This window comes from Sebastes umbrosus, chromosome 8 (assembly GCF_015220745.1).
Source record: "Sebastes umbrosus isolate fSebUmb1 chromosome 8, fSebUmb1.pri, whole genome shotgun sequence".
NCBI classification, from domain to species: Eukaryota; Metazoa; Chordata; class Actinopteri; order Perciformes; family Sebastidae; genus Sebastes; species Sebastes umbrosus.
The window spans coordinates 31,525,331-31,541,338 of NC_051276.1; the positions used below are offsets into that span (position 1 = coordinate 31,525,331).

General features: G+C 40.3%; 1 protein-coding gene across 6 annotated transcripts in view; it reads right to left on the minus strand.

Annotated features, from left to right (window-relative positions):
* LOC119493527 (calsenilin-like) overlaps positions 1 to 16,008 on the minus strand; it is a 62,236-nt gene that overhangs the window by 15,543 nt on the left and 30,685 nt on the right. Inside the window, exons 1-2 of one of the 6 annotated variants that reach the window (XM_037778900.1) lie at positions 10,508 to 10,876; positions 1,645 to 1,647 (exon numbers count right to left, since the gene is read on the minus strand). The exons of 1 other annotated variant lie outside the window; for it this stretch is intronic. In XM_037778900.1, the coding sequence (XP_037634828.1) occupies positions 1,645 to 1,647; positions 10,508 to 10,613 (109 nt within the window). In that variant the 5' untranslated portion in view covers positions 10,614 to 10,876. Of the gene's footprint in view, positions 1 to 1,644; positions 1,648 to 5,326; positions 6,701 to 10,507; positions 10,877 to 16,008 lie in introns of those variants that run through there. 4 more of the 6 variants (XM_037778899.1, XM_037778895.1, XM_037778902.1 and 1 more) reach the window with 4 other exon arrangements.

Below are 16,008 nucleotides of genomic sequence, written 5' to 3' on the forward strand. Positions count from 1 at the left end.
AGAAAAAGTCTGACAATCACTTTTTCCAACATGTGGCATTTTAAAGCAACATTAGACCACTAATTTAGTTTCAATGGGTATATAACGATGCTCCAGGTAGTAGCCAAGATCTCAAAAAGAGTTAAATTTCGTCAGTCAAACTCTAAAAACTGTCAAATTTTCTCAGTATTCAAAGAAAAAGAAAAAAAATAACATCACAAAATTTTAAACAATTCAATAAATTTTTTGGTCAGTTTTAAATACCTATATTAAAGTATAAAATGCTGATTCTCTCCATAAAGATGTGTAAGGTGTTTTTACTACTACTACTACTAGTAGTACTACTACTAATAATCATAATAATATAATTTTAAATCCCTTTTATTTTTCCCAAAAACAGACACATTTCAATATACTTAGTCTAAAAAATATCACAATCAGTTTAAAAAAATGTGTATATATATATATATGTAATTGAGAGCTGAAAAGATAAGTCAATTAATAATTTAAAGATTAAGTGAATAAATCAATAAGATAATCAACTAATTGGCAATTATGTTGATAATCAGTTAATTATTTAAGGAATTTTGCTGACAACTGTTGATGGTTTTAGCTTCTTAAATGTGAGACTTTGATTGATTTTCCTTGTCTTACATTATAAAATGAATGAAAATTATATATATATAAAAAAAAAACAATTTGAAGAGAAAGAAGACATTTTGATGGTTATTTTTCACTATTTTTTAATAAACCAAATCATTAATTCATTCATGTCATTAAACCTCTCAAATTCCCAGTTAATATTTCAGAGGACATGACCTCACTCAGTGTCCTCAGTCGATGCTACAGATGAATCATTTGGCTAATATCTAACCGGTAAGAAACTGAACTGAATCAGCACCACAGCGAGAGTCTTCGATAACGACTGATCACCACAAAGCTGATATTTATAACAGGGCTGCGTTTAGAGTCTATTTCTAACCAAGGCCTACCAACAAAGAGCTCAACATCTGGACTTGGACGGCTTCGTGAGTTACTTTAGACCCATTTACCTACGTGAAGACAGGTGAACATTTAGAGAGAGACAAAAGATGTCAAATATCTGCTGCCAAGTAGTTGCTGAGAAGATGCTGAAGCAGGTGAGATAATGATGCTGCAGTTGGTAAATTAAGTCTCACTAGGAGGTGATGAAGAAGCGAAGACGCAGGATGAGGATTTGGGAGGCTGCTGAGGGATGGCCAGTGTCCTTCAGGGTCCTGGAGGAGTACTCCAGGCTCCATATTTAGGCGGCCTCAGAGAAAGCCTGCTCGATACTGCATGTATAATTGATGTGAGGTAATGCTAAACCTGGGTGTGGGCTCTGCCACAGTGGGAGGAGGAGGAGGAGGAGGAGGAGGAAGAGGGGGAATTTAAGATTGGAGGGATTGAGAGGAGTGATAAATTATGAAAGGACATTACTGGTGTTTTCGTTGAATTTATTACTTATGATGCAGAGCCATATGAGAAGCACTAATGTGCCGACTGGAGCCTTCCTGTAATTGTCTTGGCACGCTGACTGCGCGGCACTCTGACTGGCTGGCCTTCAGCCCAAAACATCTAATCAAAGGGAACAGCATCATTCAGAGAGCAGCGTCTGATGTCTCTTTTACTGTCCCATATGGACACCATCTACCGGCCCAGCAAGGTTTTCTCTCTTAGTTGGCAAAATAAAACATTAACCCATTCACCCTTTTCCCCCTCTGATGCCAAACATAGCTTTGCTGGTAGTCCAAAACTTCCAAATATTAAAAATAATGCATAAGTAAGGGATAATGTACAGCGAGCCGGTCATTGTTGTGACCTTGATGGTCTTGCATCACCCTGAAGGGGTTTATTTCACAACAATGTCTCGCTAGCTGTACGTTATCCCGCTTATTACACGTCTACTTACTTAAAGGGACCTTTTACACGTATAAATCTACCGGGTCAGGATCCCATGCGTGCTCGCATATGCACGCTTGCGTGTGGCCGGAGTCTCGTCTCCTCTGCCTGCTTGCCTTCACTCACACACCGCTCGCGTTCTCGCTGTCTCGCTCCACCTCTAGACGTGCATGCACGCTGACTACACACTGCAAGAGAGTTAGTTTAGCTCTGAGAATATCTAGTAAATGTACAGTGGACGTTTGTGCAGAAATAAATGCTGCAGCTCCTCCAGACCAGCACTGAGTCTTGTGAAGTGACGGGGCTCTGCAGCGAGTAACGTTATCGTCTCCGACTGTGTGCCGGTGTCTCCCTGCGGGCGCAGTCGGGAGCTGATAATGTTTCTCTTCCTGCTTCAGCCCTGGCACCAACCCGCTTTTTACGAAAAGCCAAAACTAGGATCAGCAGTGATTCATGGAGAGACCTTCGTCTGGTCAGCTAACATTACTGCCAAGCAGCTGAAATATAGAGTGATATTGTGGTTTTAGCTGACGTGTGTCGCCTCACTGTTTTGAGCGATGCTCATTCATGTCTATTTAGAGCGAGCAAGTGCGAGCAACAGGAGCTGACTTTCGTTGACTTAACGGTCACAGGTGTCGCTGTTAACAAGCAATTCTGAAAGTTACAAATAGTCCCTTTAAGAAATCAATAATTTGACACAAAAACGGTCCGCCAGAGTCCGACATCAGAACTGCGTCCATAACAACGGTCTGTTATACATAGCAACGGTCTGCTATAAACAAATAACAGAATGCCGTGATCGACCAATCAGAATCGAGTATTCACCAAAGCCATGCAACACATACATGTAACAACAGGTCAGCTTCATAAACCCCTTGGCCACTCTTTATTTATTTATTTATTTTTGCAGGGACGATGCTAAATTGGTAATTTCTAAATGTTGTCCCCTTTGGCCAGATGTTAATTTAGCTATTAAAACATTAAAGTTAGTACGCCACATCTCTGTTTTATTTATTATTACTCTTATATTGTGTCTGTATTTTATGACGCGCTCTTGTCTTTTAGTGTGAAGCACTTTGTGATGTATGACCAATTCAAGACAGTGTATATAAATACAGTTTACTTTACTTCAGTACAGGAGATGATGTGGAAAAGTAATGACTTGGTCACAGTGGTAGAAGTTTACTTTACCAAACTTTAAATACTACAATACAAAAGTAAAAGTCCATAAGAATAATCAGCAGAGTATACTTAAGTACCAGTGCAGTAGAATGGCTCCTGTCAAAATGTTAGATTTATTAAATGAGATTATATTTATATATATATATTATTGGTTTATTATGATCACTGATGCATTAACATGTAGTTCAACATGTTTGCGTTTTTTCTGCAATTAGAGATGCAATGGCAATTTATTTAATTAAAACTCAGCTTTATTATACATCAGTTTAACTTAAAGGAAATGTGAGTCATGGATGATATGACAGTTAGAAGTGTAAAAATGAAGGAAACAAGTAATTAAAAGTACTAGAAGAGCCAAGTCTCTCCTACGACAGGGGGAATTTGGGCTTGCATTGGCTTTAAAAGTAAAAAAAATCCAAAATGATAATCATAATATAATTATAATAATTTGTTTACGTTAGTGACAATGCTTCTTTCAGATAATCCAGTGTGTTTTTAAGCATTTTATTTAGCTTAAGAAGTAGAAGAAGGAACACTTCATCTTTCAGTTTATCACCAAATTTGGAAAAACAGCAACATTAGGTAATTTTTTCTTTTACCAAAATGTTTCTATAAAGACGACATCACTAGAGTTTAATAGATACAACTAGAAGGTTATCACTTTGCCTCTCTATTTAGCATTTATGAGCAGTATATAAACATTTAATAACACTATAATGTAGTTGTAAGCAGATATAAGTGTTTATTAATGTATTTGTCAACAACTATAACTCATCCTGTGGAGGCCGGTGTATAAAAAGATAATGACAACATAGTAAAACTCAGTTGTCATGATATAAAATGTGTCTTCACAGCAGACTTTATTATAATGAATTAGGGCAATAACAACGTGTTAATGCAAAATCATCTTAACACCACTAATTTCTTTAATGCATTAACGCAATCAATCTGTCAGAGGTTGTAGCTGGCTCAGTTTTAAAACTAGAGTGAAGATACTGTTATCATATAAAACTAGAAAACCTAAAGAATCCATCGGTACCAACCATGTCATACTAGCTTGTCAGGAAGGAGTTTAAATAACGCTCCAAACTTACGCTAAATTTTGACGAGGCAAAACTGTCACGGCCATTTTCAAAGGGTTCCCTTGAACTTAACCCTAACACTTGAGCATATTTCTTATTCTAAATGCAGTACCTGTGAGGGTTTCTGGACAATATTTGTCATTGTTTTGTGTCGTTAATCGATTTCCAATAATAAATATATACATACATTTGCATAAAGCAAGCATATTTGTCCACTCCCATGCTGATAAGAGTAATAAATACTTGATGAATCTCCCTTTAAGGTACATTTTGAACAGATAAAAAAAATATTAATTTGATTAATTTGAGATTAACCGAGATTAACTATTTAAATCGACTGACAGCCCTATTAATAATATTAATAAACACATAAAAACATCTTTACATCTGTGTATAACTACATTATAAGGTGTTATAGTACTTTTAGTACATGTTTATATAGTGCTTACACAGTAGATGTTAAATAGGGGACTCGCAGATCATTTGGAGTCAGTAGCCAGATTATTTTTCAGTTCAGTGATTCAGAGTGTCCTGTTGTACTGCAGCACAGCCTGACTCATCTGTAAAACTTAAAACTAAACTTTTATAGCCAAATCAAAATCTGCGTGAAGATCATTGGCCAACCTGTGAAAGCCTCCTTTCAAGCAGCTCACAACAAGAGTATGCTCAGACTGGCCAACAGCATCTCTTCTGAACCCTTACATGTTTTAAATGGGGAATATCAACTTCTGCCCTCCAAGAGGCGATTCAGAGTCCCTACTGTACATTTAACCTGCATCAGGCTAAAGAACGCTTTTGTCCATCAGTCCATCTTGTTGCTAAATAATAATTAATGTGCTGCTAAGGACATGTAAATGCAGAGGACAGATGGTCATTTTGTAATGGGTTATGTATTAATAATTGGGATGTGTTTTGTTTTTTGTCTGATGGGTCTTACTTGTCTGTCTGTCTATGGTAACAGGATGTCTATTGGATGTGTACTTTTTCTCAAACTGAGCTGCCTATGGATGCAAAATGAATTTCAGCGCAAACTGACAATAAAGTTGTATCGTATCTTATCGTATCGTATCGTATCGTATCGTATCGTATCGTATCGTAAAGTTAAGTGTAGTGGTGAGCCATCATAAGTAGAGCCAGTAGAGGGGCCTCAGGTGGGCCCTTACCTTCAAATGAGGACATGGGCTCCAAGATGCCAAACTGCTTGAGAACCGCCATGAAGAGGATGATGACCACGCCGATGGCGAACAGCTCCATGCCCTGGATCCCCATGACTTCAGGACGGGGGCCCACTCAGGGCCAAGCCTGCACAGGAAGGCCTGGCCCCGAGGAGGAGACAGACGAAACGAAGCCTTGGTAGTAGCGCTGGGCCGGAGGGGGGGGGAGTCAACAACAAGTGCTTTCAACGGAGCCGAGCCAAGAAGTGACAGGAATCAAGGCTGGTTGGTGGCGTAGACTGCATGAGATTTGTTTCCAGGCCCGGGAGACAGCATGAGAACCAGGGCCAGCGGGCTGGACGGAGGCCGCTCTAATGTCAACACTGATGCCGAAATGGAAAATATGTGGGAGCCGACATATATGGAAAACCTCCCTCTCTGCACCCATGAGGAGGGAAAATGGGGGTTGTGTCATGAGCCATTTATTACGGTGCATTAAAGGAGACGTTTAGAGTCACTTTCCAGGCTTTTTCCTCCACGGTGCACACTCACTCTCTCCGGGGGCTCGGACTGGCAAACGACACGACAAGTTACTGCTCACCCTCTTAATCCAAACAGCTATTCTTAGTCCTCACGTCATAGTTTACGCTCATGAATCACATCTTTTTTAGATGAAAGTGTCTTTTGGGCAAAGAATTTGGTGCATTTACATGATTTTGATCCCATTACGTGGGAGAAAGTCTGGGGTCTTCTCATCTTCTCAGCATTAGCAATTATCAATAAATCACCCCATTATATGCACCGACGACAACAAACAAACTCTTTATCTGCAAGATGAGGACAATCTGAGCAGCTTCTGCTCACAATATTTAGATGAGATAATGTTTTAAAAGAAAAAAGTCCAGATACAAAAATCTGAAAAAAGTGAAAAGGCTGCCCTGCTCAAATAATAATAAAAAATGATAATGCATTTACTTATGCAGCCAAATAACCACTTTACATCAGTAATCCTGTAGTCCAACAAACACCTTTCAGCCCAGACTTAATTTAACCGTCAATAGTTAACTTTAGGTCCGGCGTCGCCGTCCCGTCCACTTCACCGTCTGTCCAATTCCAGGTCCAGATATGGAAGAGTATGGCCCTGGAGAGAAGGCACTTAGAGCAGCAGCGTCCAGAGAGGGAAATCCTGAGAAACCCAGAGGATCTGTGGGAATGAAACCTCCTCCCCCCCGGTGTCTACCTCCTCCGCACATACTTTTCCATCACTCCCCTCTCGCTCTCTCTCTCTGCAGCTTCCTCAGTTTATCTGTTGCTGCTTCTAGTTGGAACTTTTCCTCCCTCGACTCACTCGGTCAGCGCTCACTCTCCGGCTGAGGTTTAAAAACTGAAGCCACCCTAAAACCTCCACCCATCCTGTCCTCCTTGTGGTCTCTCCTTACTCCACCGCACTCCTCCTTTTTCCTCAGTCTGTCCATCTGATTCGCCTTTGCGCCCCTGGAACTTGCCTCCTCCTCCTCCTCCTCCTCCTCCTCCTCCTCCTCCTCCCTCCATCCCCTCTGTCATTCCATAACTTTGGCCAACCGCAGACTTTCTCTCCTCCTCTGCTCGGCTCCCTCTTTCCCGCAAAGTGTCCCTCCTTTCTCCACCACATCCACCTCTTCAGGGGCGGGTAAAGAAATGTTTGTCCTGGTGGGACGAGACACAGCGGTAAAGACGGGGGACACGTTTGTAAAATGTGTAAAAATTTGTTAAGACTCGCATTTAAAGCCCTGGTTCTTTGCAGGTTCTTTGCAATAACTGTGATGAAATTAACGCTAAATAAACAACTTTATATATTTTAGTATGAATAATATCAATTTTGTGTCTCTCTGTGGTCGCTTTGTGACTCTTTGTGGTTGTTATGCGCCACTTTGTGGTTGTTTAGCATCTCTTTGTCATCGCTTTGCGCTCCTTGTAGTCATTTTGCATTTCTTTGTCGTTGCTTTGCGCCACTTTCTGGTTGTGCTGCATCTCTTTGTGGTCGTTTTGTGCCTGTTTATAGTCACTTTGTGCCTCTTTGTTGTCGCTGTGCACCTCTTTGAGGTTGTTTTGCATCTCTTTGTGGTCGTTGAGCATTTCTTTGTCGTCGCTTTGCGCCTCTGAGGTTGTTTTGCATTTTTTTATGGTCGTTTTGAATTTCTTTGTCGTCGCTTTGCGTCTCTTTGAGGTTGTTTTGTGCCTCTTTGTGGTTGTTTTGTGCCTCTTTGACATCACTTTGCGCCTCTTTGTGGTCGTATTGCATTTCTATGTCGTCACTTTGCGTCACTTTGTGGTCGTGTTCCATCTCTTTTTCATCACTTTGCTTCTCCTTCTGGTCGTTTTGCTGCACTTTGAGGTCATTTTGCGTTTCTTTGTGGTTGTTTTGTGCCTCTTTTTAGTCATTTTGTGTGTCGCTTTAGTTAACTTGCTTCTCGTCTTGCTTCTGATTTGCATCTTTGTGGTTGTTTTGCGTCTCCTTGTAGTCATTTGATTGACTTTCCAACAAGAAATGTTAGCAGTCACTTCATCCAGATGTTCTGGTCTGAGGCCTGAGTCCAGCATGTCATCCACAGCGGGGCTTTACAGACCGCAGCTCATTGACTTTGACATTGCAGTTCACTTTTGCAGCTGTATGCTGGAGTTACTAAGACTACAAAGTCAACGAGCGATGAACTGTTCTCGAAAATACCGGGAGCCAAGCAATCAAGCACGTGTGGGCGTGCCCACATACACACTGACACGCAGAGATCAAATAGCAGGGACACCTCTGGGGACTCTCCCCACACTTCAACTCCCCCTTGACCCTGAATATTATAAATGTATTATTATATTATCAATGTCTCAAACTCATAATTAATCCTTGAATATGTGCAACAGTTTGTCATAGATAAAAATGTGGTTGTGTGTTTGGAGGAGGATAACTGATGACGCTGCACTTGCTAATGCATCGAGATAAGATGGGGAATGGAGGTGTGTGTGTGTGTGTGTGTGTGTGTGTGTGTGTGTGTGTGTGTGTGTGTGTGTGTGTGTGTGTGTGTGTGTTTGTGTGAGTGTGTGTGTGTTAATGCATTGACTTGGTTGGAGATAGGAGACACAGATGAGAGGCCAGAGTGAGAGGGATCGATATCTTTGTGGTGAGGCGGTGGCAGTGGAGCTTTCTCTCTCTTCTTTCTCTGCCTCTCACACTTTACCAGAAAAATCTAAATCAACCATTAGTAATAAAATCACAAATCTATTTTCAGTCTCTACCGTAACTATTCTTTAGTAAGCCAGAGCCTCTGGTGTCTATCTTTACAGCGGGTGAAGGTCAAATTTACATTTCAGTTACCACCTTGTGGCGGCGAGTGGAACAGGTGACGACTGGAATCCACACATTAAAAACACACACACTATGCATGTAGGTGTGTGGGCATTATGTGATGCTTTAGGGGTGCTTTTTGGGTGTATTTATGTGCATTTAAGTTTGTTCTCTTGTATATCGATGCTAGTGTCTATTGTGTGTGTGCATGTGTGTGTGTGATCGTTCCTCTGGGCAGGCCATTAGGACACTAACAGGTTTTTAAAAGGTAGGCTTGGCGCTGCCTGCTGACACAACAGCCAGTAAAGAGGAAAGAGGGAGAGAGGATCCAGACGGTTTCCTCTCGGTCGGACACATCAGCAAAGATCAACTTCACCACAGCCGGAGGGGAAGAGATGTACACATGTCACTTAAACGAGTGTCGAGGCATTCGTAAAAAAATCATGAGAAATTACAGCTGTAATATTCTACAACGATACAATATTCTCACATATATAAATGCAGCTCATTATTGTTCGCTCGTGTAACACATAAATGATTCAACCTGCAGCCACAATCTAAAAACTTGATGTTTGTTATTATAGGTATTTTTTAGAGGTCTTTTGAGCTTTTACTTTTTCACTTTGTCGTTGCTTTGCGCCTCTTTGTGGCTGTTTTGCGTCTCTTTGTCGTCGCTCTGTACCTCTTTGTGACTGTTTTGCGCCTCTTTGTGGTCGTTTTTTGACTCTTTATGGCTGTTTTGCGTCTCTTTGTCGTCGCTTTGCAACTCTTTGTGGGTATTTTTCGTCTCTATCTAGGCGTTTTGCCTCTTTTTGTGACTGTTTTGCGACTCTTTGTAGTCGTTTTTGCGCCTCTTTGTAAGTGTTTTGTGTCTCTATGTGAGTTTTTTGTGACTATGTGGTCGTTTTGCGACTCTTTTTGGTCGTTTTGTGCATCTTTGTGGTTGTTTTGCATCTCTTTGTGGTCGTTTTGTGTCTCTTTGTTGTCACTTTGCACCTCTTTGTGGTGTATTGCATTTCTTTGTGGTCACGTTATGCGTCTTTGTGGTTGTTTTGCATCTCTTTGTGGTCCCTTTGTGCCTCTTTGTGGTCGTTTTGCGCATCTTTGTGGTCGTTTTGCACATTTTAACTTTTACTTAAATAAAAGCATCAATTCCACCATTCCATGGCAACGTAATCCATTTAAAGTAAAAGTCCTGTATTCAAAATGTCTTATAGACATTTCTCCCCAAACAATCCAGCCTGATTTATTTGGTATCTTTGGAAACTTTGTGAAATCCACTTTTAAAATATAGTTCTGTAGGTTTTACCAAAGTTCAGATAAACAACATGACTTCATAATGATTGCATGATTGAGTAGTTTAATGTATAACAATTAACCGATGAATGCTACTTTATAAACTTACAATATGTTTTGTAAATTAAATCTTAATCTGAAACGTAACTAGTAACACAGCTGTCAAATAAATAAAGACATTGCACAGTAAATGTACTTAGTTATCGTGCATTATTCTTCTGGGAAACATCTTCTAGAGTATAAGAGAAGTAATGTGTTTAATGTTTGTGGGAACAGTAATTCCCATCATTACTGAACTGACACTGAAAAAGAAACAACCCAAAGAAATTGATTTCTACTCCAGAGGAAAGGATTTTATAGACCTGAACACACTGTTTGACTATAAAGTGGGAAGTTCATTGCAAACACACCACAAAACTGCTCACTAATCACCAAAGACACGGCCAAACACGACTCCTGTGGATTACCGCTTTGCCAAGAAGAAGTAAAGAGTGACAGAAATAAAGAGAGTGATGGAGTGAATGAGTAGACGAAAGAGTGAATGAAGAAACAGAAGGAGAAACCATACGAGTGCCTACCTGAGCGGTGGTACCTGGCTGCGCTGTGGCCGCAGGGAGTGAGGCAGCTGGGCCGAGAGAGTCGCCTCCTGGCCTCCACAGACAGAGCGGCCATCATAGCTCCCATAATGCAGCAGGACTACCACAACAACGAGGCTAACGCGGGCTAACAGGCTGCTCTGAAATACTCTGAATACCGCCGGATTAGACCAAAGTCTAACAAGACACGATTCCAGACTTTAAAAGACTTTCGTGAATGCTCAGTCACGGAGATCAATACAGACAAAGTGCTTTAAAATTGCTGAGCTGCTAAGTTTGAACTCTCTCGAAGAATCTCAGAGCAAAGCTGGAAAGTCTGACTATCGTGTGCCGACAAATGCGACTGTCTGGTGGAAAAGGTGACAGGTGAGAGAGTTTTCCAGTGTGTGTGCACGTGCCTTTGTCAGAGGCCACATTTGAAAATCTGTTTGAGTTCGTGTCCCCACATCACAGTGAGAAGAGAGAGATGAAAAAGCAGACGGGATCAAACATCACTGCAGAGCTTCTGACCTTTCACATCACACACATCACACACACCTCCACGTTTCTTTTTTATTTAATCCTGTCTGTCTCACTCCCTCTCGTCTGATCGGGCTCCACATAGAAGCATGACTATATAACTCCTATATACTGTCTCTGATATACAAAGTACTACAAACAAGTCTCCATTATCTCCCACTGCAGACAATCACAAGTGCAGTATGGGTGGGAAATACAGATAAAATACTGTATTTCATTATTTGTAATGATGTCACAATATCAATATATATTTTCTGGAAAAATCTATTAAAGTTTTCTTTTAAACAAAGAAATTAATGTTTACATTCTTCAGGAAGTTACTACTCCCGGCCAAGAAATCCCCCGATTTGACTGTTATCAGGCCATTAAATAGGTGTTATCAGTCGCTATAAGCACCATAGATGTGGGTCATTGGGGACCTACTACACCTACTATGTTGTAAAAGTTAAAGTGAAACTTAAAAGCAACACGTTCTAACATGTAAAACTGAAGGAAACGTCGCGTTTTGAACACAAATACAAAGGCTTCTTTAGGTTTAGGCAACAAAACTACAACTTCTTCAGGTTTATAGGCAACAAAACTACAACTTCTTTAGGTTTAGGCAATAAAACTAGAACTTCACTTCTTTAGGTTTATAGGCAACAAAACTACAACTTCTTTAGGTTTAGGCAACAAAACTACAACTTCTTCAGGTTTAGGCAGTAAAACTACAACTTCTTTAGGTTTAGGTATTAAAACTACAACTTCTTTAGGTTTAGGCAGTAAAACTACAACTTCACTTCTTTAGGTTTATAGGCAACAAAACTACAACTTCTTTAGGTTTAGGCAGTAAAACTACAACTTCTTTAGGTTTTGGCATTAAAACTACAACTTCTTTAGGTTTAGGCAGTAAAACTACAACTTTGTTAGGTTTAGGCAATAAAACTACAACTTATTTAGGTTTAGGACAAAAAAACAGTTGAGGTTATGGAAAAACATTGTGTTTTGGGTTAAAATAACTATGTACACAAAGACAACTACACATTGTTGGTTTCATGCGGGATGCAAACTCCGGTCTCCTAGGTGAAAACTCTGTGTTTTGTGTCCCGTCCATGGGATAATGTACTAATTTGACAGCTAGTCTACACTTTTGTGAATTCAGGTTTGTTGTTACTGTACTAATTAATTTTCACAATAACTTTGGTCTAACTCTTGTTTATGGTATCTCATCCTTTTCTGTTTTCTCAGTTTCACATTTGCTAAAAGACCAACTGTTGTCTTCAGCCTTTATTAGAAGTAGGTTTAGCTGACTTTTAAAACAGAGAGGTCAAATATTCATGTATTCATACAGATTCCTTCATGTGGGCCTGTATGACCAAAGATTCACTTGATTGTGTTTTGTTAATGACAAGAACAGGATACACATCTGGAAACAGTAGAAAGACCTGGCACCATGCCACCAGAAACACCATGAAACACAAACTCTGTCAACAACAACAACAACACCTACCACAACTGTGAAAGTATGATGAAGGCAAGAATGCTTTTAGCTGTTACACTTTAGATCTGCATTACCCAGAAAGTGGCAATGAAATTGGCAGTCGAGGGTTATTATGGGCTCCATTTCTATCTGGAAGTGAGTCAAGATATGCTCATTACGACAACACAATATATTGATGAGTCACTCGAAGCATGTCGGGTTCAGGTTATTTGTATGGATCCACACACTTGACATGAACAGACTCAAAGAGCTTCATCACTCTCTATCAGGCCAGAACACATAAGGAAGCCACAAATACACAGTTATATTCAATAAAACCAACATAAATAATGGTTTTATGCCATATTCATAACATATTGTAAGCAGATGAACAGTTTGGTTAACGCATTGAAAACATCAAAATGAAAAACTTTCTTATTTACCATTAAAGGAACAGTTCATAATTTTGGGAAATATTGACTTTCTTCTTGATTCTACTCTCATGTCTGTTCGGTAAATATGAAGCTACGGCCAGCAGCTGGTTAGCTTAGCTTAGCACAAAGACTGGAAACAGCTAGCCTGGCTCTGTCGAAAGGTAACTTCTAAATCTCACGTATTAACACCTGATATATCTGTACAAATGGCGGATAGTGTTAAATGAATCTATTTCCAGCATAGACTGTATATAAAGATGGACAACATGACTGCTCTCCAAAAGTGGAGCCAAAACATCTGGATCGCCCCCTGGTGGCCGGCTGCAGTATAGGTCATAAAACCTAACTCCTCCATGTTAGCGGATGGGACATGGGTCAAACTAAAAAATTAAAGTACACGTCAAATACATTTTTCCCAAAGATGATTTATGTCATTTTGAGTAGTGCTTATTACAATGACGTATGTTCAAGTGTTAATTTTTCTGATAAGTTTGGTTTTAATTAGTTATTTGATGCTGAGGCGGGTGGTCCGCCCGATCATTACTGCGCAGACTCTGGCTCCAAAATGACGCCAAAATCTCAAGATGTCAGCTCCCGTATCCGGGATATTTTAGCTTCACTTCTGTTCAGTGGGAGGAAGTGGAGACGCGTTGTCCATCTTTATATACAGTCAATGGTTTCCAGTCTTAATGCTAAGCTATGCTAACCAGCTGTAGCCTCAATTTCAATGGACATATATGAGAGTGGTATTGATCCTCTCATCTAACTGAGGTATAGGAGTATTGTTGATTGTATTAATGTCAAATTGATCGTCACTGGGTGATTCCCTGACGTGTTTACCACTAAACACACTGCTGGACTTTATGACGAATGGAAGATAATGGAGCTCGTCTTTATTTCCCACTTATCCTGTTTGTATTCACCACTGGTGGGCGGATATATTCTGTTTTTAACAATCCACAACTTGCATTTACAGTAAATCCGTATGATGTAAACGGAGCGTTTATTCCTGGATTGGGAGACTCCGGAGGAGTGTCTGAGTGAAATCTGCAAAACAACAAATTACATTTCTTTTTTTTTCTCCTCTGATTGTTTTAGTAAATTGTAAAATATACACCAAGGTGCATGAAAGCAACTTTAACTTTATCATTTTCCAAAAGGAAGCTTGGTTTAATTAAGACATTTAAAATATAAGATACTGTAGATCAACAGTAAATCATCACATCAACATAAGTAAGTAATATCTAATACATAAAAACGGCTCTGCTACATTCTGTTAGCACTTGTTTTGTCTTGTCTTGTTTAGTTTTTTACTTATTTGTTACTTGTTTGGAATAAATAAATAGAAATAAAATGAAATGCTTATCACACTAATATACAAGATAGGCATATCGTTTGTTTTCATGAACGCCAGAATGGTGCGTCACTTTAAAAGTTGCGGCATTATCTCCTTTCCTTTGGTAAAGGATGGCCCAGTGTATCCTATGCTGAAGGAGATAAGAAAGGAAGGATTGAAGCACCTTTCCTCAGCATTTAGAGGATTCAAACCGCTCTTATCATTGCTGCTACTGAGATACTTCCGGGTCATTTCACTCCGTTAGGAACCTTCCTAAAAAACAACACTTTTCGACCGCAGCCACAGCCTCCAATGAACAACACTCTTGTTCCCCAGCAGCTGTGTAAGATCCCCTCCGTCCACTAGAGGACGCAGGACACCAGCAGAGCAGAACAGCAGCACACATCCATTCAGTAACACAATCAGAGAGGAAAGAGAAGGAAATGAAACACGAGAGAATGGATCAGATTATTCTGACTATTCCAAGATCGTATATGAGCTTACTCAGCTGCTGTGTGGTTTGTCAAATCATCAGTTTCTGCGTTTTCACAGGGAAATTATTAATCAGGAACAAACAATACACGGATAAAACAAGAAGCCACAAGGAAATACAATATGAAAAGACTGCGGCATGACTTTGTCTGTTATTCTCTGTAAATCTAAGCAACATGTAGTCATGCACACAAGTGAAAATCTGCATGCCGTCATGTATAATGTAATGCACGTAGAGAGCGAGCTGATCAAACAGTGAGCCTGCAGGAGTCTGAATACTCTGTAGATAGCTGATTAAAACCCTCCATGTCTTCTTAATGCTCCTCTAACAACCTGCTCCAGGCACTGAAGGTGAAACATTTTCTTAAATCTGTATATGGCCTCTCTACTGCTCTTCCTACAGGAGCTGCAGGAATATAACACGGGTCATCAGGGGAAAAGTTGGAAGCTCTTCCAGGCTTTTCCCTCTCCTGCTATCTCTGCCCTTCAACCGCTTGATATGTTCCAATTAAAATCAAACGCAGTCTCACTTTCACATGAGATAATCTCCTTTTCATAAAACCACCCCAGCCCAGCAGGTTCAAAGCCAACCGTAGTGGTGTAATTAAAACAGGGGCTTCTTAATCAAAGCTCCCTGCCTTTGCCCTGCTTTATTCCTCTCATTTCTCTTCAGTCCAACACCCAAATATCTCTCTTTTCCTCCCTCCATCCTGCACAGAAGGCAGAATTAGGTTTAGGTAATTGATCAGCGGAGACCTGAACCCCCTACAGGACTCCACTGCGGATATTCAAACTGTCCAGAGGAGAGTACGATGAAGAGAAGCAAAACACAGAGGTTTTTCCTCTGCAGAGAACATTCATCATCACGTCCCGTTTCTACAGAGGACGTGTAAACACTGACTGCACCCCGAGGTGTCCTCACCTGTCTGCACAGACTTTAGGAGAATCTGGGACAGAGGAAACAGCAGGGGACAACAGACAGAATGGGACTGATGATCAACGTTTAAAAAAAGAAAGTGAGGAGAGGAATGAGTGAGGATGAAGAGAGAGAAGATACAGAGTGCTGAATCAGCCGGCGGTGGCTTGATGAGGCGACTTGTTCGCTTGTATGGAAGGACGGACGCAGGAGGAGGACAGAGGATAGACTTACATCTAATCAATGATGAACGGAAGGACAAGCAAACTTAAGTCAGGAAGGACAGACTGAGGAAAAGATGAACAGAACAGTAATAAAAATAAAATT